At 46.5% G+C, this 24023-nt stretch overlaps 1 protein-coding gene across 2 annotated transcripts in view; it reads right to left on the bottom strand.

Annotated features, from left to right (window-relative positions):
- PHF12 (PHD finger protein 12) overlaps positions 1–20961 on the bottom strand; it is a 37764-nt gene extending 16803 nt beyond the window's left edge. The window contains exons 1-3 of one of the 2 annotated variants that reach the window (XR_012492286.2): positions 20339–20932; positions 19501–19682; positions 1756–1828 (exon numbers count right to left, since the gene is read on the bottom strand). Coding sequence is in view for 1 of the 2 variants with exons in the window: in XM_019739476.3 (XP_019595035.1) it covers positions 1756–1828; positions 19501–19682; positions 20339–20404 (321 nt within the window). In the remaining variant the exon portion in view is untranslated. Of the gene's footprint in view, positions 1–1755; positions 1829–19500; positions 19683–20338 lie in introns of both variants that reach the window. The other variant, XM_019739476.3, reaches the window with a different exon arrangement.
- Positions 20962–24023: the final 3062 nt, after the last annotated feature.

Below are 24023 nucleotides of genomic sequence, written 5' to 3'. Positions count from 1 at the left end.
GAATTTCTCCATCTGTAAAGTGAGACTAGTAAAACCTTTCTTCTCTTCCTCTCAGGCATATGGTGAAGGTAAAGAGGGTCACGTATATAAAAGGGACGGCTCTGCGTTAGGAGAAGATCTAGCCTCCACTAGGAATAGGACTTGAACATCAGAGGTTGACGAGGCCCAGAGGGTATAGCATTTCACTCTGCTTCAGTGTAACCACAGGCGGCCATAGCAGAGAAGCGGTGGTGGGGTGGAAAAGGCAGATCTGGCTCTGGTGGGCAAAGAGGGCCATCTGAACATCATGTTCAGAGAGCAGGTCAGAGTGGCATTTCAAAAAAAGCATCCAATGTTAGAAAACAGCATACTATAACCCCCCAGCAAGTAGCTCTGCTTCCAGAAAATGGATGAAGAGGTAACAGAGCTTTGGAGTGAGACAGAATTTGGTTCCCATCTTGGCTCTGTCAATTCCCCTGAGTCCTTGCGAAAGTTATTCTGCATTTGTGAGCCTCGGTTTCTTCCTTTCTAATGGAGATACTACTGCCAGCACCCACAGATGGCTATGTGGATTAAATACGTAAAATACCCCGCATATGATGGACACTAAAAGAACATTAGTTCCTCTTCTCCATCTTTCCCTGGCTTCATCTCTTCCCCTTCATGTCCAGCTTCTTTGAGTGGCAAGTTTCTGAAAGGCCTTCTGGCTGGCAGGTGTCTCTCCCCGGCCCTGCTCTCATCTGACACACAGGAAGAGATCTTGGGAGGTGACTAGCTGGAGGACAGCCTGTTTTGTGGACTTTAGGAAAATCAAACTACAGCCGTGATTAGGTGGTTGACTTGGGCTTGGCTTGCTTTTTAATAGGAACCCTTGTACACACATTGAAAAACAATGTCTGCCTAACTGTTTACCTTCTTCTTAAAGGCTAAAAACTGTTACACACATAAACCACAACCTCTGAGTCATCTCATCCTGTTTCTGTAACCAAGGAAGTCATCATTCATTGTGACATCATGTTCAGGGTCCAAGAAAACAGAAGTGATGTCACAACAAAGGAAAGTTGCTTGGTGTATAATTAGTGTGGGGGGAGGGCAGGTGGTATACAATTCGCAGAAAAATTATAATCCACAGCCTGTAATTTGAGGATTGGTTCTCTCATAATCTGGGTGGAAACACACCTACTTCCTTTTTTGATAAGGGAGAATTTAGCTTTTGCACCCCACAGAAGCTCTCCAAGTAGAAAATAATGTTCTCAAAGCCAGTACTGAATTATAAAAGCCAAGGGAAGGGGATCTAAAGAGAGATTAGGTAACCGGGGGTACAAGTGGATCCGAAGTCCTCTCCCCCCCGCCCCCATGCACCTGGCCAAGTCTTGGGATAACAGCGACTTATTTGCCTTGGGGTGAGGGAAATCCTTTTTCCATCAAGTGGGAGAAGCAGCCTTCTTTTTCTTCAGCCACTTTCAGCCATGGATATAGCTGCCACATTCAGGCCACTTATCAGGAGGTCTACAAGGAGATCAGACTACTCCTGTCACTAGTGAAGGAACATGGCTCTGTAAACTTAACACACCTCCTCTGCCCACTTCAGCAGCCCATGTTTGGATTTTAGACCCTATTGGATTCCAAACAGTCAGCATGGGGAGAAAGAGGGTGAGTCCATGGCTGGAAGAGACAAGCCAAAGGGATGAAAATACCTTCAGGGCCAGGCCCTCTTAGCTCTAGAATATTAGCATTCTAGCTCCAGCATTCTGAGCAAAGCCTTCAGAAAATTACCTTTCGGCGAACAGTGCACCGATGACACATCCACTCCCCAGGAGGCAGCATCTCTTCACTCAGTGGAGGGTTACTGTGGGGAAAAGACAAGGATAAGACTAAGCAATGAACCCTTTGAAGTCGCAGGAAAAGCCTAGCTAGGGCCAGCACAAAGTCGCAAGCCCCTCAACTCCTATCGTGGCCAGTCCTGTAGCACTGCTAGGGCTCTTTCAAAACGCTTACTCGGCATCATTTCTAATAAAGAGTGAGCATCCCTTCCCGCCTCTTAGAAAGAGAAGCCAAATCCAGAACTATTAACACTGGGCTTATAGGGAAAGATATAAAGCACTAGTTTGGAGCCTTGAGGGTCATTCCCAAACCCTGCACCGCGCTGACAAAAATCACTGATGGGTCCTCCACACTTTTCAGTCTGTCTGTTAGTGTAAATCCAAGCTCTTTCACCTGCTGTGCAAAGCCTTCTTTCTATAACATGGTCCCATTTCATCTTCCCAGGCCCCTGTCAGGTCCACTTCCCCCTAATCAAATTGAAGGCTTGCTATTTTTTTCCTCTAGAACACTCTTCCCTTGGAAAGCAATGCCTGTCAAAACCCTATTCATCCTGTAAGGCCTGCCTCAATCAACCTATGGTAGATTAAAGATGGCTACACGTTCTTTGCTACTCCTTCCATCCAGAGGTAGTCCATTTCCTTCCTCTTAAATTGGGCTTGTTTTGACCAATATATGCAGTAGAGAGGTCACAGTGGTATAACTTCCAAGGCTGGGCCTTGAGAAACCTGCAGATTCCATTTTTACATGCTTGGAATGTTCTGTCTTAGAGCTCTGCTGTCATGCTGAGAGAGGCGACACAGAGGAGACTTGAGGCATTCCATTTAACAGCTTCTGCTGAACTCCAAGCCAACAGCCAGCCCACCACTGCTATGTGACCGAGTCATCTTCGACCACGCCAGCTCAGTGGAGCTTCCAAGTGGCAGCAGTCCCAGATAACATGTTAAACAAAAAACCACCCAGCTGAGCCCAGTCAACCTGCAGACTTGTTGAGAGATAATAACTAGTGTCTGTTTTAAACCACAGAGTTTTGGGACAGTTTGTTACGCAACAATAGCTAACTGAGCACAGCTTTTCCCGGATAACTGACATCCTAGACCCCTGGCTGCATGGTTTGGTTCTCTTTTGGCACTTGTCATGCTTTCCTTTGTGTGATAATTCTGTCTTTTAGTAGAGTGACTAAGACAAGGCTTGAATCTTTATAAAGATCTTTGTAGCTTTATAAAAAAGAGGTGGTGAACACAGTATTCATGCAGTAAGTCAACACTGAATCCCAATTAAGCCATGTAGGAATGGCCTTACTCTAATTTGGATTCAGTGTTAACTTACTGAGTGGCTACTGTGTGCACAACCTCTTTTTTTTTTTTTTTTAAATAAATCAATGATTCTCCGGATCATTGATTTCCATTAAGGTCCACCGAGAGCCATAGGAGACTTTATTAAACCCTTGGGAGGGTCCGTTTATAATGTCTATACAGCAGTTGTTCTCCGAGTGTGGTCTCCAGAGCAGCAGCAGCGGCAGCATCTGGAAACTTACTAGAGATGCACCTTCTGAGACCAGGCCAGGCCTCCCGAGTCCGAACTTCTGGGGGTGGGGCTCAGGGGTTTGTATTTACCATACCCTCCAGGTGGTTCTGCTCAACACCAAAGTATGCAAGCCACTGCTACACAGAGTAAGTCTACATTTATGCTTAAGAAATTCCTACGTTTGGTTCCTGGAGTCACCTAGTTGGAATGGTTAAGAGGAACATTTTTCTTCAAAGAATGAGGAAATACTAAAAAAAATACTTGAGAGTTGACTATATAGGACTCTCCTTTAAGTCCCAGGGCTCAATGCTACGCTACTTCACCTTTTCCACCCCAACCAGCAGTTGGCTGCCGAGTTTTCCTAGCGCCTGCTTTGCCATACTTCCCCGGAGCCCTGAGCACGCAGGTCAGGATGCCCACCACGCCCTCACAACTCCTTGCTTCCTTTCCTCCCCATTTCTTTGGTGCAATGTCAGGAGGGTCCTTTTCAGGAAGCAGGAAGCGGGAGGCACACTGGCCTGTGGAGACGTCTTCAAGCCCTGGAGGACCATGGTGACTGTCATCTGTAAAGCCTACCCTTGTTCTCTCCAATATATTTCTGCATAGGCCACATCCACACTAATGAAATGCATGCGTGTAATTTGCAAAGGCCTACAGACTCTGCTCTACTTCAGCAGATGCCGTATTAAAATTAACCCTGAAAAGCGTGTCAGTTTTGATTCTGTTTTTCTTTTCTTTCTTTTTTCCCCCTGATTCTGTTTTCTGTCATTTCTTTTTAGTTGCCCACTGGCTTTATACCAAGATACTCTACACCAAACATATAAAGCAGAGAAAAACGAAGCAAGGTGGTACAGGCTTAGATCTTTTATCAAGATGTGAATTGCCTCCTGGCCACCCTTCATGCTTCTCCCCATCTACTCCCAACCCAGCTGGCAGAGTGATTTATTTAAAAACCACAATTCTGTTCATATGATTCTCCTAATTCAAACGCCCTTCAGCATTGCCCCGTCCATCACTTTATTCTGTTCCTCAGTATTGCAGGTAACACAAGCCCTACGTCCAACTTTGCCTTTCTCCTGCTCCATTAGCCTGCTGGCTTCCTACACACTCCATACTGTTTCTCGGCTCCTTCTCTGCTCATTCCAGAGCTGCTACCCACCACCACAAAAAGCTGAGCCTTCCCCCACTCCTTCACTGGGTAGATTCCTTATCTTCTGGGGCTCAAGTCAGCACAGTTCTCTCCAGGAAGCCTTCTGATAGCCCGATTCCCTGCGCACTTCTGTACCACACTGTACTGAATGGAAACCACTAAGCACCCAAATCCCCTTCTCCACGACTCGTTTACATCTGCACAATGCCTGGCACACGGTAGGTGCTCAATAAAGCCTTACAGAACTAGGGAACACTAAAAGAATGGGCTTCTAGGAAGTGAGGGTAACCCTTCCAAAGTCACGAGGCAAGGCAACGCAAGTGGGCAGGCACCCGTTTGGTGGCTAAATCCCATGTAAAATTACTTATGTTTTCTAAGTCACAAACCAATAAGACATCAAAGTCCATACTTGCAAACCTGAACTTCATACTGAACCACCCCACCCAACTCATTTAAATCTCCTTTAAACAATTTGCTTTCTTGTTTCTCTTTCTTAGAACAGGAGTAAATGCTTACAATTTGTATTAAGAGACACTCAAAAGCAGCTGCTGGTTGGTTCCTAAAGGATAACTTTCAGAAATACCGAGTTTAAGAATTCTAGATTCTGGCCACAGGCCTCTCTTGTCTGCCCTGAAGTGTGGGATGAGGGCTGCGCGTTTGGGGAGCAGCATGGGAACTGGCCCAGTCTGAACACTGAACATTTAAAAGAGTAAGGCCTTACTGGGATTTCGCTGCCTTCTAAGAGATAGAAGAGGCATCTTGAAATAAATTTGAAAATGTGGTATCTTGAAGAGAAGGCAGTAAGATCTACGATGGGATGGAAAGAAAAGGAAGGTCTACATTTCTAGAAAATGATCATCACAGGCATAGCTGGAACGTAGGAGTCACCCATCGAAACGCTTCCTCACGATGTTTCCTCTTTGCTGCTAGCAATTCCTTTCAAGCAATTCAGAAAGCAGGTTTTCAGCTCAAAAGGAAAAGGATTCATGAAATGCCTCCAGAAAAACAGGTTCTCATTGGGGTAACCAGCTCAGGAATTAGTTCCGAAAGAGGTGGTTTTGCAAAGACTAGTTTTGTTCTGTATCAGATACTGCCCAGAAGAAAAGGATTCCAGGGAGAAAGGGGATTCTATAGCCTCAGGGACTCATGCACATATGCTGAGGACGTCCCTACCTCAGCTGCCCATCTTAAAGCTCCTTCCCCCATAAAAATGGTGCACCCATAAGTTTAGTATGCAACTTTGAAATAATTACAGGCCTAACTTGGAGATATTGCAGGTTTGGTTCCAGATCACCGTAACACAATGATTATCACCATCAAGTGAGTTACATGAATTTTTTTGGTTTCCCAGTGCATATAAAAGTTGTACTTATACCATATTGGAGTCTATTAAGTGTGCAGTAGCATTGTCTACAAAAACAATGTACATACCTTAATTAAAAAATACTTTATTGTTTGTTAAAAAATGCTAACCATCATCTGAACCTTCAGCAAGTTGTACTTTTTGCTGCTGGAGGGTCTTACCTTCAATTTGTAAAAAAATGCAGTATCTGTGAGGCGCAATAAAACAACATATGCCTGTACACGCACGCCAGAGTCTTCAAAATCATGATACGCCTGTCCCAGTTCCCTCTCATCCTCATATATCGATGAAGACAGGGTGCTAAGGGCCATTTGCTCCATAGGAAATCATTACAAGTTAAAAGGCAGGTAGTGCTGAAATTACTCTACCCAAGTTTCTGCTGCTCAGCAGTGAGAACCATGACAACACTATAATGAGATAGTGCTGCTTGTAAAGACATCAATATACTTCCTAATTGTGACGCTTAGAAATAAGTGATAATCTCATCTTACATCTAGATGGTATATTACAGTTCACAAAGTGTTTTCACAGATGCTCTTATTTGATTTTCACTACCATACTTGTGAGAATTAATTCTTATTCCCATCGTACAGGTGAGGAAACTGACTTATCTAAAGCCACGGAGCCAGTAAGCAGAATTATAACCCCAATCAATTTCCTGGCTCTTTGAAATCTTGAGCCTATGCTGTTTTTAAAGAACCTTCAGTAGTTCTCTTATTTCTGGGAAACACAGTGGAATATCCATCAGGGTACCCTCCTCGACCTCCAAGTTGAGCATTTCCTCCCATATCGGTCACTATTTACTGAGTTCTCACTGCTCACCAACCAATGACACACTGGAGGAAGGACACAAAGCAAACAAGTTATGATTTATCCCACCAAGAACCGCAGTGTTTGGGGAGAAAGGACCAAAGTCATTCGTCACTCAAGCATTTTGTGGACACTTATTTTATGCTAGGCAATGTGTTAAGTGGTGAAATTTCAGACATGGTCTTTGCTCTCACGGATTACAGGCTAGAGACAAGTTGGAAAGAACAGTTGGCAATGAGACCACATACATCAACTACAGACTGACTCTTGCCATACAGACCTACATGACTCAACTGCTTATGGATGCCAAACTCAGCAAAGAGCCCCTGAAGTTTGGTCTTTAGGTACCTAAGGGGACAGTGGCCTTTTCCCTACTCTTTCCACAATCCAGAGCTATCCAGCAAATGCTACTTCAGCCAGTGATCCTTTAAAGATGGTGAAGTTAAGGATCTTCAAGGGTTCAGAAAGAAACTGTAGTTTTAGGAGCAGGTATATTTTTGCATTTTGTAAAACTACCTGATAAAGGAAGCTTCTGGGAGTGGGGCCATTTTCCTGGAAACAGATGTTTAAGTCCATCCAGCACACATTAGTATTTGAACCTTTAGATTTCTTCTGAGAATTGTTCAAGCCCCGGGAAGAAAGATGAGCCCAGGAATAACTGTCCTTGGTATGTGAACTGGCTTGTCTTGGAAAACTGGAGGCTCTTTAGCCAACAGGCCAAGGATCTCTATTTTCTGGCTTCAAAAGAATATGGCAAGCAGGGCTTTGAGATTCCTCTGCTCTCCACGGCAGAGAGCAGAGCGCCCCGTGAGGGCGGAGCTCTTGCGGAATATCTTCCCATCTTCACTGCTGTGGATGTTTCCTTCCAGATCACTTGTTAAAGAACCCCGGCCTGAAATTCCTGGCCAGAAAGTGCCTGGTCACTGCTTTCCAATTTGCTATTTATTTTAACCCCTATCTGATCCTGAAGACAGTCTTTCAGTGATAAAACAGTTCATGACAATAGAGCTCTAAATTCTAAATCTTCCGAGATTGCAATGGAGGGCTATGCATCTCAGAGTTCGGTGGGGCTCTCTGCGGGCCTATAAACTGGTAACAGTAACACCTGTACACAAACCAACTAGAAAGCTGGTGAAGGACATTAATTAATTTTTCAATACTAAAACCCCTAAAGCCAACCTCTGTAGCAGGATTCTAGCCTCCGGACTCCCATAAACAAATCCAAATGACCTGTCTCCATTGCTGATGAGGGTGTCTCCATAGGTCTATTTCGGGAGCCCTCGGAGAGAAAACCGCACCCCCCCCCCCCCAAGCTAACTGTAACGCCTGCACCGACAGACCTCTCCTCTCCGGGTCAAATGATCCCAGCTCACAGCCACAGGACAGAGTCCAGTTCTAATCTAGAATGCCTCTTTCATTCACTAATGAGGCTGCAGCTCACCCCTGCAGGTGGAAGATGTTAGGAGCTGTCATGGTTCTTGGCTCGCTAATTAAGAGGATCTATTTCAAGTCATACACCAGTATAGCTGCTCCGAGTGGAACCTCACTCATCCCCTCGCCTATTAATACTTGTGAACCTCCAAGACATTAACATTTACTTCAGATTTAGTCCCCGCCAGTGGGACCTGTTGCTCCATAGCACTGCGTTAATTATCCATCCAGCACAAGCAGTATTTCAATATGGAACTGGAAGGGAGAAGGGGGAGGGGAACAAAAGAACAAAGGGAGGAGGAGAGAGGTGGAGGGAGACAGGGAGACAGGGAAGCAGAATGACTGCCTTTTATTTCCAAGACCTATTTTTTGTACTACAACATGCAGATTAAAAGGGTGTTGGGCTCTGGACTTGTTTTTAAAAATGTTAGGTTACTGATGTATAGCTTGCAACTGTCCATCCAGCTAAGTGACACTGACGTTTTAAAACTTGAGCCAATGGCAGCCAGAGAGACATGAAAATATCACTTAACCAAATTAAAAGCTTTGGTGTATATCTTAGGAAAAAAGGAAGCAAGTGGATGAAAAATATTTAAGAAAGAACACACTCCATTTTCTCTTCCTGGCCTGACAAAATATTGTGTCATATAAACACTTAATAGGAACACTATGTAAACAGCGTATCTATACACAATGTACCAACAGCCTTCTCCTCGGGTTTTCTTCTAAAAGAGGCCAGTCACACGAACTGGTCGTGTCCCTCCTGTCAGAACCCATCATTGTCTAAGAATCAGAGAAGCTCTTTAGCCATATGTGGCAGTTTCAGTTGAAATAAAATATCAGTTAGATTAAGACAGATCTCACTGGCCCCCCATCACCATCTGTATATTCTCTCCTTTTTTTGGTGGTGGTGGGGTGTTCAGCAAGCAAACAACAGCACTGAGCAGTTTTGATTTTTAATTTTACAGTTCATGGGTCTCATCCATGCAGCTGCGGTCCACTACCAGGTAAAAAGCCTGCCATTATATTTAACGGCATTGTGTAAGACCAACTGCAAAAGACAATACATGCTTAGCACAGGCTGGCCTCCTCAGACTGGCCCTGCTACCCTCAGCCAGCTCAGGCCATGTGTTGGTACCAGCAAAAATGGGAGTAAAGGTGATTGTTGACAGGACCATAATCAGGTCTTAGCCTCCCAGCAGCCATTGAGATCTATAAAGGGACCAATGAGCGCAGAAAACAAGCCTTTTATAAATTGAAACCAGCTACTGTCCTGGAAAAGCTAAGAGGTCCTAGGTAAAGTTTAACTTAAAATTATCTTTTAAAAATTAAAAGCTGTATCAATGTGGTCACATTTAATGGCCTAGGTTTCGAGGGAACAAAATTGAATGAAATTTCAATGTCAGCAGAAATAGTAAGCTTCCTCTGGACACTTGTGTGGCCATCAACTGTCATCTTTAAGTATGGCTGGCTTCTCAAAGGCAGGGAAGAGGTGGTCGTATTGAAGGATATTGGAGCGATGAATGCTTAGGGAAAGTTCGCGGGGTCCCTGAACCTTAATGAATCCCTTATCCTCCTTCATCCCCGCTATTGACTCAAACACAGCAAACGCCACAAAGTACATGAAAAGTACAAGGATTGCGGGTGTTTTCATGCAAAGCCTCAGTCACAGTGTTAACAAGACCAGTAAAGTGCCAGGCTATTACAAATGCCCCATTGAGAAACTTAGCGAGTTGCGTCACTTCCACAGGCATACAATCCTTTCAAACCAGCTGACTGTGCCCCCAAATTTTATCGCCTTCTATGTAAAGCTGGCCTGCGGCATCCTCCTAGTAAAGGACACCTGGAGAAGAGGGGTACAAGTTAGTGCAGGGAAAGGAGGGAGGAAGGAGGGTAGAGCACCAGCAGTTTGTTATCCCAGGTGTTTGCTAACTTCTCTACGAGGTGCCACAGGGCCTGATCTATTATTGGCTTGGCTATTCTGGCGATCCTGGCTTCTGCAGAATGGAAAATGGACTGGCTACAAACATTTCTAAAATGGGCTTCATTCATTCACCTTATGATAAATGTAGGAGTGCGTCTATTTTGGAAAAGAGTCAATATTCTGGCCTCAAGAGTCACTTTCTAACACTCCTAGGGATCATTCCATTGGAAAGAGGAAGCAACAATTATAACTCTGTATTCCAGAAGAGTTCTCAGAGGTATGAAAAACTGAGTGCTGTTCTACGGCCAAATGTTAATGGACTATCAAAAACAAGGCAATAGTTAGGCCACATTATTCTTACAGACACAGGTCAGGGAATCTGGACCAATTTACATCTTATAGATACTGGACCTAAAATTCTATGAGGGCTGGGAAAACGAAAACCACTAACAATGTCTTTATTTGAAATCCAACTAAATATATAGAGAGCAGGTTTCTACTTAAGACCCAGCTGCTTTTCCCTAAGAAGGATTTCTGCTTCATTTACCCTTCTCTGACAGGATCTTCTATTTAAAAAAAAAAGGGGGGGGGGGAGGGAGAATAATGCCATTATTTGGGCCCAAACAGCATAGGGTTTATTTCCCTCCTTCTTTTACCCTTACCCTCTCCCCTCCCCCAATTTCACTCCTAAACCTCAAAGCTCCCCGCCCTACATGACTGAAGTAATCTCCTGGGCGCACTGTCAAACTGTGCTGTCGTGGTTTGATGCCACAGCTAAGAGCTGACTTGAGCTGCTGAAGCCTTCAGTTATACCCCCGGTGACCTATTTAGAAGTTAAACATACTTCTCAGAAGCAGAGCACCAGGAGTTTTCCCTTTGGCCCACTTTTCTCTCAGATGGTCCCTAACCAAAGAACGACTGATCGATCACCTTAAAGACCTGTGTGCAAAAATGGTTAAGATTTGAGGAAAGCTTGTATGCAGCAAGCACACGAGCCTTGGACATGAGCTTTCCCCCGTAACTTAAACTGCAGACGCTTTTCTTGCTATACAACTACCAACTATAGCCTGTAGTCAAAGATGTCTGGTATCATGGAATTAGGCAGTAAAGTTCGAAAGGCTAAGTGTCATGTATGGTAGGCAAAACTACGAGGACTACAGAGGGATAAAGCAAAAGAAGAATGATAAAACAAATCAGTATTTATCAAAAGGCCAAAATTAGTGACCGAATTCTCCCTACATTTAAGATGCGCTTTCAAAAACAGGCAAGCAAGATCAAGGATAAGTTGAATGTAGACAACCTCTGTATAGAATTATGCAAAGTTACAGGTTTATACACATTTAATGAGATTAATGGTATATAATTTTCATAAAGTATTTTGACCAATAATTGATGATTGTCAATGGAAAAAGTTCACTGTAGAGTTTCCCTCTAATGTTTCCAGCGTTTAGTTAAAACCAGGAATCAGTAGAACTCTATCTGATGGTTCAGTGAACACAGGAATTAAAAAGCTCCCAGCTCATCACAGGAGCCCGGGACTGGTGGAAAGCAGAACAAGAGGAGCTCCGCGCTGCCCAGGTTTGTAACGCAGACTTACTAAGCTCACTTGAAGTTTGATGTATTTCATTAGCTTCTCTGCACAAATGCGGACAGAGAAAAACAATACTCAACATCTCTCTGGATATCACAGCTGGATAAAAGCCTATAAATGTGCTGGTGTTGCCACAAACAGGGTTCCCCCCTGAAACTCGAGCTTGCTAGTAATTCTGAGAGGTTCCCCCACCCCCACCTGGTCTGGAGGTGAAGTGATGTCTCTGGGTTATGGCTAAATTCAAACTCTGTGGAGAGTCCTCTCTTGCACACTCGAGATTATTTCAAAAAGAGCCTCATGCAGGGCCCAAATCAGTGGGAAAGGCTGTTACTAGGTTCAGACATGGAGTTCTTCCCCACCCTGCAGTTACTTTCTGTCTTTTGTCCTTTCAAGACTGGGAAACATTTTCTGAGAGATATGCTGTACAATTTGTCAGAAAAGAGGGGGAAATTAAACACCAAAACTATTCCCATACAGGAAAGTAAATGTAATTGGGGGGGGGAAGGAATGGTCACCGTGTTTGTGCTAACAAAGGTACCATCCACTTAGAAGAACCCAGACATAATTATAAATTCTGTTCCTCAAACAGTGTTTATCTTTGCACATCTCTCATTTGTAATATCACTAGGTATTATGCAGTGGTAAGCGGAGGAAATGGGTCAGCCAATGGCAAGTTGAAGATCTTATAAGTAAAAAATGCATATTAATTCATCTAACCTACCAATCATCATAGCTTAGCCTAGCTGGTTTCTACTGAATGTGTATCACTTCTGCGCTCTCATGAAGTTGAAAAATCCTAAGTTGGCCGTGGCAAGTCAGGGACTGTCTGTAGTTTACTGAGCATTTAGTACATGACTGCAAACGGGAAAAGAGCTCTTTGAATGAGTGAGTCGTTTTTCATTACTTACAAAATGTTATCAGCCTGCCTGGTGTACTTGGAATTTGCTTATTGTGAATTCAACAACAGCTCCATGTAGGAGCCACGTTCCTTTTTGCTGATGGGTCAAATCAATGATGTCTCCTTTTATCAGCGTTTACTGCATCCCTCAGTGTCTTTTGCCTTCTACACAAATGTGCGAAAACTTCACCTTTATTCTTATTTACTGAGATCCAGATTTAGAAATAAACTTGGGCTTAAAGGATGAGGATTTTGATACCTGCAAATGGCAGAAAAAGGAGTCATCTTTGTATTCTTCGTAATTGCTCTCGAGTCATGGGAAAAGTAGTCAGCTAGTGACCTGTGCATGCGTTCTGGGAATGGTGACAACTCTGCAATACCAAAGTGCCTTTCTGAAATTTGGTCTAGGACTTGCACTGAATACAATGTCCTCCTCTTTCAGGAAACTGGCAGGCGGACAGCTGTACTCCTGTCCTGTCTCTTGGGAGGCTAGTATTAGGCAGAGGTGCTCTTATAAGTGTCACTCATTGAATGGCAATGCAGCTGGCCATGTTGTACTCCCCAGGGGCTCTAAGTCAAAAGAAAAGCACAGTGGAGGGAGGAAAACAAACTTTTTTCCCCCTGCTCTGGTGACTTAAAATAAGAATGTGTTTCCAGGAGTTTGTATTTCATCATTATAATAAGTGCCACCATAACCCCAACCAGAATCTTCTAGCAGGGTGCCCTGCTTAACTACACACCCAAGATATCGTTGTGTATGTGCTAGGGGTGGGACAGGAAAGTCCAGAGATGGATTTCAACACTCTTACCCATAACCAAAACCAAACAGCATTCAGCTTCATTTATTTTCTATTGCCCTGTCACTTGTGTGATAGAAGAAAAGATGTACCCGTTTCTATCAAGAAGCAGGACGCCTGCATTTCTAGGTAGCAAAAATCCTCTTGGGAGCATCGAGGCAGATTGGTTTTTTTTTTTTTAACAAGCTATATAAAACCTGCAGGCAAATAGTCTCTGCACTCTTTCCACGTGTACTGCTACCTGGGCTTATAGCTAGACATATAAACAGGTGAGTCCACTGCAGCGTACAAACAACTTTTTGTTCTTAATCGGGTTCAAAAGACAGTTCATTACCTGGAGTTATTTCCACCCCAATCTGTTACCAATCAAACTTGAGGCAATTAAAATCTTAAACTAGGGGCCCCAAGTACGAGAAATGCCTACACATAGAAATTTTCTACCGTGGCTGGTAGGTGCCAGGTGGACATGCTTCCTTAGGGCAGGCAGTGGATATTTTTATACTTCCTCTAAGGGAACTTCCAGCCTTAGACTTCTTTGCTCAGAAGGGTCACTCAGAAAAGTTGCAACAGCAACATACCCTATCACATTGTGAGATTCTCTGCACTGAGATGCACCATCCTGACTGAATCAAGTTCAGAGAAGAAACCCTTTACTCTGTCATTACATAGATAAGACAGGCACAGGCATTCAAGTATGCTTAAATCAGCCACCTTTTTCTAGGTAAGACTCACAAATTGAAAAATAAAAAGAGGAAGTGAAAAGACAACTCACAGGATAGGAGAAAATACTTGCAAATCATGTATCTGACAAGGGACTTGTGTCTGGAATATGTAAAGAATTCTTAAAATGCAGTAACTAAAAAACCCAAATAACACAGTTAAAATTGGACAAAGGACCTGAATAGACATTTCTCCAATAAAATATACAGATGGCCAACAAGCACATGAAAAGATGCTCAACATCACGAGTCATCAGGGAAATGCAAATCAAAACCACAAGAGATAGCACTTCATACCCTTTGGATGGCTTTAATCAAGAAGACAGATAATAACAAGTGTTGGAAAAGATGTGGCAAAAGTGGAACCTGCATATACCGCGGGTGGGAATGTAAAACGGTACAACCACTTTGGAAAACAATCTGGCAGTTCTTCAAAGGTTAAACATAAGAGTTACCCAGCAATTCCACTTCTGGGTATACACCTAACAGAAATAAAAACATGTTCACACAAAAACCTGCACACAAATGTTTATAACATCATTATTCACAATAGCAAAAAGTAGAAACAACCCAAACGTCCGTCAACTGAGGAACGAATAAAATGTGGCATATCCACACATGGAATAGTACTCTGCCATCAAAAGTTAGTAAGTACTGATAAACCTTACAAGGATGAACCTTGAAACCACCAAGCCTTTCTGATGGTCAGTTGTACTTTCCCTCAGAGCTTAATAAAAACCAGTGTTTTATTTAACGTAGTAGTGACTATTTGAATCCCTTTTCAGTTGAAATTAAATAATGTCTTTATGATTTGGCTTTTAAAAATTCTCTTGGGGACATACCTAAGAATTTAAAACAAACATGAATCCATCTTCAAACTAAAAATGAAGGCAGTACCTAAACATGTCTTTTACACATTTACACATGTAAAAAATACACTAGTCATTTACAAAACCAAAAGTGGTCCTAATATATTAGTGGAACCCATCTACAAAGTACTTCGAGAGCCTTAACCAACAGCGGGAGATCGATGGGATTAGAACTGTGTCTTGCCTTTCACTACTGAGTATAGCAATTAATTTTGGGACAGGCCCCAAATGAAAAAATTTGCACAACAGTACCACTAAGTACTTGCCTTAATTACACGAAAACTGTTACCTTTGAATAGTATTACCTCCCCCTTCCCACTTTTAATATTTGTGATGCCTCCTTTCTCAACCAAAGCCATCTAGGTCACAAACATTTTGTGAGTAAACAACTCATACTAAATATTCATCTTGTATTTTTAAACAGTGATTATCCTTTCCCTTTGGACTAAAGCATTCATGTCACAAGAATTAGCCCGAGCCCCACATTAGGTTTATAAAGCAAGCATGTAAAATTGAGTCGAAGGTGAACAGTATTGGACTCTCCTTGTTTGAACGGACCATTTAACAATACTACACACCCAGCTTCCAACGCCAACACAGCAAACACAAACATAAATAAATAAAATACACATAAAATCAATCATTTTCCCACTGAGGGGGCAGGGTGAAAGGAGGGAGTCCTGATATTAACACCTCCAGTTCTTGAGTGCCAGGCTTCCAAGCACTTAGAAAGTGTCAGAAACTACAGATTCATAAGATAATGTTAATTTAAATGTATTTTAACTCATCACTTGCCTGACGCTATTCTAATGAGGAGCTAAACACAACAAAATCAGAAAAACCACCTCCTTAAAAGTTCACATAGCAAAGATCTTCTGCAAGGCAGTTCTTCTACCCTACGTGTGAAACCTTTCTTGTTCTGACTCACTGAAAATTAAATATGCAAAACTCCAAGCTGAGCTTAGTTTTGCCTGTGCAGAGACCTTTTTACTCTCATTCTTCGAAAACCTCATTTTGGATCTTGCTGCCAACACCAGAGAGAGGAAAGCTGGCCAACAATTCCAAATATAACACGCGGAGGCAAATGCTACAGAAATCTGTCTGACGGGAAGCAGCCACGCTGAGGTCTGCTGAGGTAGATGTAGTTCTCAATCCGACCGTTTCGGTCCCTCAGTCTGGAGCAAAACGCCACGAGAAAGCAGAGGAAACCATCCAGTTTCCAGTCAGCCTCGCTATGGACGCCTGATGGTATTCACTTTATCAGAGAGAACAATTCTATCCATCTCAAACAGAAAGCTGGATCAGCAGCAGCTAGATATCCACCAGCTATTCTAATTTTTTTTTTAAACAGATTTTTTAGGGACCAGTCCACGGAGATTAGTATTTTCAGAAAGCTCAACTTATGGCATGCCAATTATGATAAAGGTCGGGTTCACCAGGGAACGCTTAAAAACAGATCTCTTTCCAATTCTCCAGGGGCAGGTTTACTAACCCCTGCTACCACTCTGAATAATTGATAAACCAGTTAAACTTGGATAAAATGATTACACTATCACTTAAACAAATAAAACGACATCATTAGCTCCTCAAGTTTAATTCTTTAGTGAGGTCATCGTACTGAGCACGGGACAATTCATTTCCTCACCCAGAAGACCGTTACAGAAAACCCCAAAATAGGGTTCCCAATCTAATTGGGAAAAGAAGACTGTTCCTCATACAGGGCACTAGCCCCTGAGAAAAGACAAGACAATTAGAACAGCCTATTTGACCAGTCACTTCCTCCAGTAGTATATCTTAGAAAAATCCCCTGTGGTTATGGCTATGTTACTGAACCCAGGAGGTAAAGTTTGCCTAGAATCACTTCTGGAACATTTTATTAGATCCCGTTCAGGGTGAGGCAAGCTGGCAAGGCACACTAGACACTGAAAATGTTCCTGTCTCACAGAGCTTTGAACGGTGACCCACAGTAGCACCAGGTATGACCTATGGGGTGTGCAAAACTCCATTTCACTCTCGTACATTCTGTACATGAGGAAAATTATCACGTTATACTTATCTAAGTAACCCAGTCTTAGCCAGTTAAAAAAAGGAAGCACGGGAAATATAGCCACGCCCTCTAACCTCATTCCCATATGGCACAAGTAAGCAATAATGGGACAAAACGTGAGCACACCCAGGAATCAAAATTTTCTGAGACCGTTAACTGCTTGACCTGACAACGCTGGTTGAGATGGTTAATGAAGTATCTCACTTGTGCTGGAAAGAGGGCAGGGGAGGAGGCAGGAAAGCGGGATAAGCCATACTTGAAAGAAGGCTTCCTGCCTTTGTAACAATATCTAGAAGTTGTGTAATTTATATAATAACTCAGATAAGTCAATGGTACATTCAGTCCTGGCATCTTCAAAGGGGGAACTGGAGACGTGAAACAAGCCATGCTTCATTTACTAGGATTCTCAAATCTCTGATTACCAGTTCCCATTCATGGTCTTGGAAAAAAAAAAAGTATTCAATGAAATGCACAGTCTGGGCAAGACTGAATCTCACCAACAGCTAAAAAAAAAAATTCCTCCCTCTCTTCTCCCAGCTACAGTGGAAACTAATTGTTAAAACTTGACAAGACTTAGACTCATATAATTAAGAGATTCAGAGGTTAGATTTTAGAGTTTAAAAGCCCAATGTCAGGCAAAGCAGCACATTTTTTCCATGTCTGACATTTCTAATAACCAATTTCAGCTTTATTAAACAAATGAGACTAAAGACAATAAAGAGTTTACAAAATTCTCACTCAATATGGGAATCACCATTCCTGGTTAACACAACTTCACCCTAGAGGTAAAACATTAACCCACATTGTAAATCAAGCAATCTACCATTCAGTCCTAGTATATGCATCAAGCCAAGCACAATTAAAAAAATGTAAGCAACTGGGAACAATAACAAGTAACACAACATATCCAGGTACAAACTGCTTCCCTGCTCAAGAACAGCCCAGGAAGCTTGATCAGAGGTATTTTTTCCCAGGTGAATTACACTTTACAGGAAGCAAAGGCTAAAACCCACAGACCCTTCCTGTTGGTATTAGTCACTTCGTAATAAAAATTTTAAAGCCAGCAGCAAATCTTCCTTCAGGATAATCATTTTTGTCCCTGCAACATTACAAGCCACGATGGGGTGCCCTCCTGGGCAAAAGTATCTTAGGAGTGGTAATGGGAGCTTCCTACATAACTTCTGACCACAGACTTAATTTGCCCAGTATCAGTCATCTGTCTATTAAGTGTTCCAAACCCTGCAATTAGTACAAATATACAGCAGGCACTATTCCACAAACCGAGAGACGGATTTCGAATGGAACTGTGGAAAGTGCTTAAGGAAACCATCACTTTCCTCCCCCCCCCCAGGCTAAAAAAGGCAACAGAAGAAAACTGCGTGGGAACAAACCATCCGCCCCTCTCCTATCACGCCTGCCTCAGTCAACTGTTGCTGAACAACAGAACGAGACCCAATCTGGGTTTCCTGCGCAGACGTGGGATTTTTGTGGAGGGGAGAGGTGATTTCTCCAGGCAGAAGCTGGAGTTTAAACTCTTGGCCTGATTGTTCAGGGCTGAGCTGCTGAGGAGGATCAAGCAGCAGGCGATCCCTCCCTCTCTCTTTGGTCTCTCCCCTCCCCTCGCGTTCAGTAACCGGGAGGAAAAAAGCGCACAGCTTTCCGCTCTCCGCTCCTTAAAAATGCCCTCGCGGAGCCACCGCACACAATCCTGTCCCTGCAGCAAAGAATTTTGCAGCGAAGGGCTTGCCGATCAGGAGCGGAGAAGTGAAATCGGCGCCCAAGGGCAATTTTAATTGTCTAACCCGGCCCGATTTCCTAAGAGGCGGCAGCACGGGGTGGGGAGGGAGAGGGAGGCAGCTCCGAGAGGCAACAGGGGGCAAGCGGCGGCAGAGAAAGGGGACCAAAGCGGCGAGATCCCAGCCCAGTCACCGAGGCGCTTCTGCAGAAAGGACTCCGGGGCTACCCCCACCGTTCCCCGGGAGACGTTTGCAAATCATATATGCAGCCAAAATGGCGCTGAGAATAAAAATATAATTTAAAGGCAGGTCGCCATATTGTAAACAGAGAGGTAGAGAAGAGGCGGACTCGAAAGACACCCTCCATGATTTCTTCTACAGCTGCAAACGCCCGGGAGCGCGGTCCCCGGGGTCTGGACCAGGGCAGCTCGGGCAGCCAAGGGCTCGGCGCAGCCACCCCGAGAAGAGCCCAGCCCGGCAGGAGCCCGAGGGCGGCGGGCGCGCGGGCAGGCAAGCGGCACTGGGCCCGGAGCTCCTCCCCTTCCTCCCCGCCACCGCCGGCCGTGCCCTGCCGGCTGTCCCGGCTCCCCAGCGACTTCCAGTCCCAGATGGGGCTCTCCTCACTCCTCCCAACCCCCACCTTGGGGTCCGGACCCACCGCTGCTCCCCCCTCCCAAACGGCCAGATCCCAGCAGACACCTGGGGGCGGGGAGGCGATCGCCCAGCGGCTACAGAAGTCAGCTAGCGGCTGCAAGCGCCCGTTATTTTGGCAGCTAGGGGTAGGCCGGGTGAAGGAATGTGCCGAGAAGGGTCCGCCAAGGGGCTCCCTAGACCTTACCAGCACTGGAGGTGGAAGGCGGCCGGGCAGTGGTCACAGCACAGGAGATCACCACCTTCTTTGCAGCTATCGCAGCTGTCGTGGTTGGTGGCTCTGCCGCTTCTCCGGGGCTCCTTCTCAGGCTTCCGACTCCGTTTTTCTGCCTCGTCTGTCTTGGGGGGAGCCAGCAGAGCTTGGATTTGCTGCACACACATACAAATGGCGTGTGTGCACACTCGGAGCTCCGGGCTGTCCGTCGCCCCCCCTCCACCACCCCGGCGCAGTTTCTCAGTCACCCACCCCTCTCCCCCCTTTTGTCCTTCTTCCTCCCATCCAGGCTGCTCCCAGAACCTCTCAGCCCCCGGAACCAGGGGGAGCCCACCCTAACCGTGGTCCTGCAGCACAACAACGACAACAGCTTCTTCCAAATGGGGAGGATCAGGGCAGGGGGATGGGGAGAGGGTGCGCGGTTCCCAGCTCGCCACTTCCTTGTATGGACAGTGGGGGACTCCAAAGCCAGGCTCGGGAGAGGCCTGAAGCCCGGTACCCGGACGTGCTGGGGGAAGCACAAAGGGGCCGATAAGAAGGGGGTGGGGAGGCCCGCCGGTGCAACGAGATGGAGTGGGTTGGCGCCTCCGGAGAGCAAATCGAGGGCGGCGGGTAGGTAAAACTGCTGTAAATGTCCTCGGAAGCTGAGCTCGGCTCCCCGAATTGCAAAGATGGGAGGGAGAGTCTGGGTGAGAAAGAACCCCCCTCCCCTGGCCCTCTCGTGCTGCGAGCTCAGGACCGGCTTTGTGGGGCGGAGGGCGGAGGTTCCCTCCCGACGCTGGGGGAAGGGGATGAGGAGGGCTACTCTTACCTCCATCAGCCCCCCCGACGTGTCCAAGTCGTACACGATCGTCTTGGTCTCCATTTTCTCCCACATTCATCCACCTCCCGGGCTGGGCGCTTTCTGCTCCGGCCCCCCCAACCCCGCGGGGAGGGGGGAAGCGGGGGGAGGGGGCGCTCCTGACCCCGGCCCCCTTTCTTTTTTCCCAACACGGGTCCCGACTTCCTCGTCCTGGCTCCCCCCCACCCCCCGGCCCCCAGTCCCCGGGACGGCAGCGTCCTCCCCACGGGCCGTGAGGGGGGAGCGGCCCCTCAGCCCCGGCCCGGTGGCTGACTGCACGGTGGGTCCCGGCTCCGGGGGTCAGGCCTCGGCGGGGCCTAGTCCCACAAGCTAAAGCCGGCGCTGGCGACCGCTGGTCCGGCCGGGAAGGTTGGCGGGCGCTGCCATCCCGGGGTTGGGGGGATCGGAGGGGGAGGGGTGAGAGGTTAGGTGAGGTTGTGGTACGTGAGGTGACTGCGGGGAGGGTGATGGGGGGTGGTCCCCGGGCTCCGCCTCTCGCCGCCGCCGCCGTCTGCGTCCCGGCTGCCGCGCACTTGGCGCAAACTTACCGCGAGCGCCCGCAAAGCCACCCGCGCAGGCGCCCGGGGATCGCCGCTCGCCGCGCGCAACCGCAGTGACAGCCGGCGGCCGGGCTCCCGCGCAGCCGCAGTGAGGTGGTACCCCCCAGCGCGCAGCCGCGCTGGCATTCGTCTGAAGCGCCGAAGCCCCCGCCTTTCTGCCCTGCGCCAGCGCACTGAGATAAAAGGGCGGGACCTGAGGTGTCGCGCAGGCGCCTGGAGAGCTCGTAAGGGTCACAGCGCAGCCGCAGGAACCTGGGCACTCATCATCCATTGGTGTTTGTGCATAGACCAAGAATACTCTGTTCCCGCGCAGGCGTGTTGAGGATGCTCCTCTCCCGCCCCACAACAACACAGCCGGCTCTCGCGCAAGCGTATTGTCACCTGCAGGCCCTAACAAGAATGCTTCTCCTTTCGCCATTTTGGTAATGGGATATAGGCTACCATGCCCTTGGAGTCCTCAGGCATGAACAGGAAGGAGCAAGGTGTGGTGTTCACTGGAGCTGGTAGGCTGTCGGTGACAGCAGTCCTCCTAGAGATGTTGTACTGGATTGTTTGGTTCCAGCGTCAGGTGTGGCTGGACCAGGCGCCATATTGGTAAAGAGAAAAGAAAAGCCATCTCGACGGAAAACGATGTTTTTGGTGTCGGGTTGGATGGCTGCTGTTCCCACTTCCCTTCTGTTCCCAACAGTTAATTTTAGCCTTAGCATCTCTGCCTTGCGTAGGGGATGACACCCTGGAGAGATTCGCCTGCCTGTTACTATCCTCTTTTGATCACTGCCCCTGAGAACTGCTTTTCAAGAGGAAGCCAAAAGCGAAGAGTTTGTGATTCTGACAACGCCCAGCTACCTGCCTGCAGCGGACTTCAACTCCCAGTTTGCAATGCGCAAGGGGGTGGGGTTGGGCGGCCAAAGGGCGAACGGGAGCTCATTGCACTCCGGGAACAAGAATCGCGATGGGTCTGGTGGATTGTGGGAGCCGTAGTTCCATGTGCGTGCGATGCTTTGTATGCTAGGATGGACTGGGGCAAGAGTGATTTGCCTGCTAGGAAGGGAGACTTTTGAGAGCTGTGGTACTATATGCTGGCATTTGTAGTCTGAAGGCCTCACCTCGAATTCTGGGCGGGGCTTCATGCTACCTCCAGGGCGCCCGCCTCTCTCCTTGGTATCGCCTTCAGAAATGGCCAGTTGTCTGCCTGACTGTAGATGAAGCAGTGAAGGGAATGGCATCATTGTGCCTGACACTATGCGTTTAGTTGGCGTTGTTACCAGGTAGCTGTGTCCTGTTCACTTTTGATGTTAAGGTATACTTAGCATTCTCAGAAGCATAAAACTGGAAAGTACTCAAAAGACCGTTTGTATTAATCCTCTAATTTCCAGATGCACAGAGAGGAGCAGTGATTTGCTTAGTTCAATTTATAGCAGACCTAGGAATGAAACAGACTTCTTGATTCCCAGGCCAGGACACTGTCTAAACTGTCTGTGAGGAGTTGCTGCTGCTCCTTTGGGGGTGGTAAGGAGGATGAGTTAGAGCCGTGGGGATGTCAGTCTTAGGTTTCTAATGACCCTCTTGGTGCCTGGGAAGAATTATAAGGTCACGGGCCTATGGGTGGGTGGGGGCGTGTCATGTAAACTGGATGCTCTCTGTCCTCTACCAGCCTCAGCAAACAATAAATCTTAGTGGCCGTCGTCCAGAGATGTGGCCCTCAGCGAGAAGAGGGCTGAGTTAGATGTATGGAAGTGGTCAGACCTCATCTTTACTGGGGCTGTATTTCATGCCCTCAGAAGTTGGGGCCTCATGAACCCTCTCTTACTGACTTTCTTTCTACTGCTCGCGGCCCAGTTGTGCTGCCGTGTCAGCCTGAAGGCACTATGGGCAGATAAGCAAGCCACTGACGCAAGCCCAGGGAGCAAGGCTTTACTTTGATGAACACCATCAGTTGCAGTTGAGAGCAGGAATAGGCTATGGGCTAATGAGGGAAATAATACTTGGCTCTGTTGACAAGTGCCAGGGAAACTGATCACTCCACACACCTTCTTTGGACTTGGAGAGTGAGGTCAGCCCGGCGAGGCCAGGAGTTTTGGTGCCACCTTGGAGAGCTCCAGCCCTGGCTATTCAAGGAGGATTGAGGGGAGAGAGCAGGTGGGATACAGAAGACTTCGGAAGTGACCTCTTGTGGCCAGTCTAGGCACTGCACTCTGCATGGACTGGAGCCTCTCCATCTTCAAGGTAGTCTGTGTTAGACCCAGGAGGTGGACAGCCATGAATGGTTAAGACCTCCCTATTGGAAGATTGTAGAAGCAGGGGGTGCTGGTTGCTGTTGTTTATTTCCTTCAGGGATTTTGTTTTTTGGCTTCTGACTTCCCATAACTTCCTATTGCCTGCCTCTTGCTCTTCCTCTGGAGAGCAGCCATGCAGAACACACCTCTAGCATTGGATGTACATTCTGGGAACTAAAGCTGGGCGAACACTTTCATCTCAGGAGGTGCTGGGGGCTACAGGGGAGGGGTATGGGGATGAGATGAACCAAACTTGGCAACTTAAGCAGATTCCATCCAGCCACCTCTTTCCAGAGTCCAAGGAATTAGGGCTTTTCCCAAAATTAGGAGCCAAGCCCCTAAGTTGAATCGTCCCTGCTCCTGACAATCTGGATGTGTTTGAGGCCCAGACAGATTAGAGCCTCATGTTCACAGCTTGTCTCTGATTCCTGTTCCAATATCCTGAGCCTTGCTAGCTGGGATGTTCAAGCTTCCTGGGTTTTGTCAGCGATACAGTCACAGTGAGAAGGGACTTGGGAGTTTGCCAGCCTGTAGTTCTGGACGTGGCAAAGAGGAGGAAATGAGGGGGAGATGGATGAGCATTTGGATTGCTGGGCTCCCACACCCCTCTGGCACCAGCCATGGGGACCTCTCATTTCACTGCCATCTGTGGCACTGACCTTGTTGGGACAGGGATCCCTGTAGCACCTGCATGTAACTGGTTTTTGATGAAATCTGGGGATTATTCGTTGGTGGGTCCAGCATGTCTTCTGGTCCTGAAGTCCACATCCCATTTACCTCCCACCTCCTGTCCCTCCAATAAAGCACCATCCACCTGGC

This window comes from Rhinolophus sinicus, chromosome 12, assembly GCF_057876585.1.
Source record: "Rhinolophus sinicus isolate RSI-liver-muscle chromosome 12, RSI-T2T, whole genome shotgun sequence".
NCBI lineage: Eukaryota > Metazoa > Chordata > Mammalia > Chiroptera > Rhinolophidae > Rhinolophus > Rhinolophus sinicus.
The sequence above is the reverse complement of the archived record's forward strand: the minus strand, read 5'-3'. Positions and strand labels throughout refer to the sequence as shown.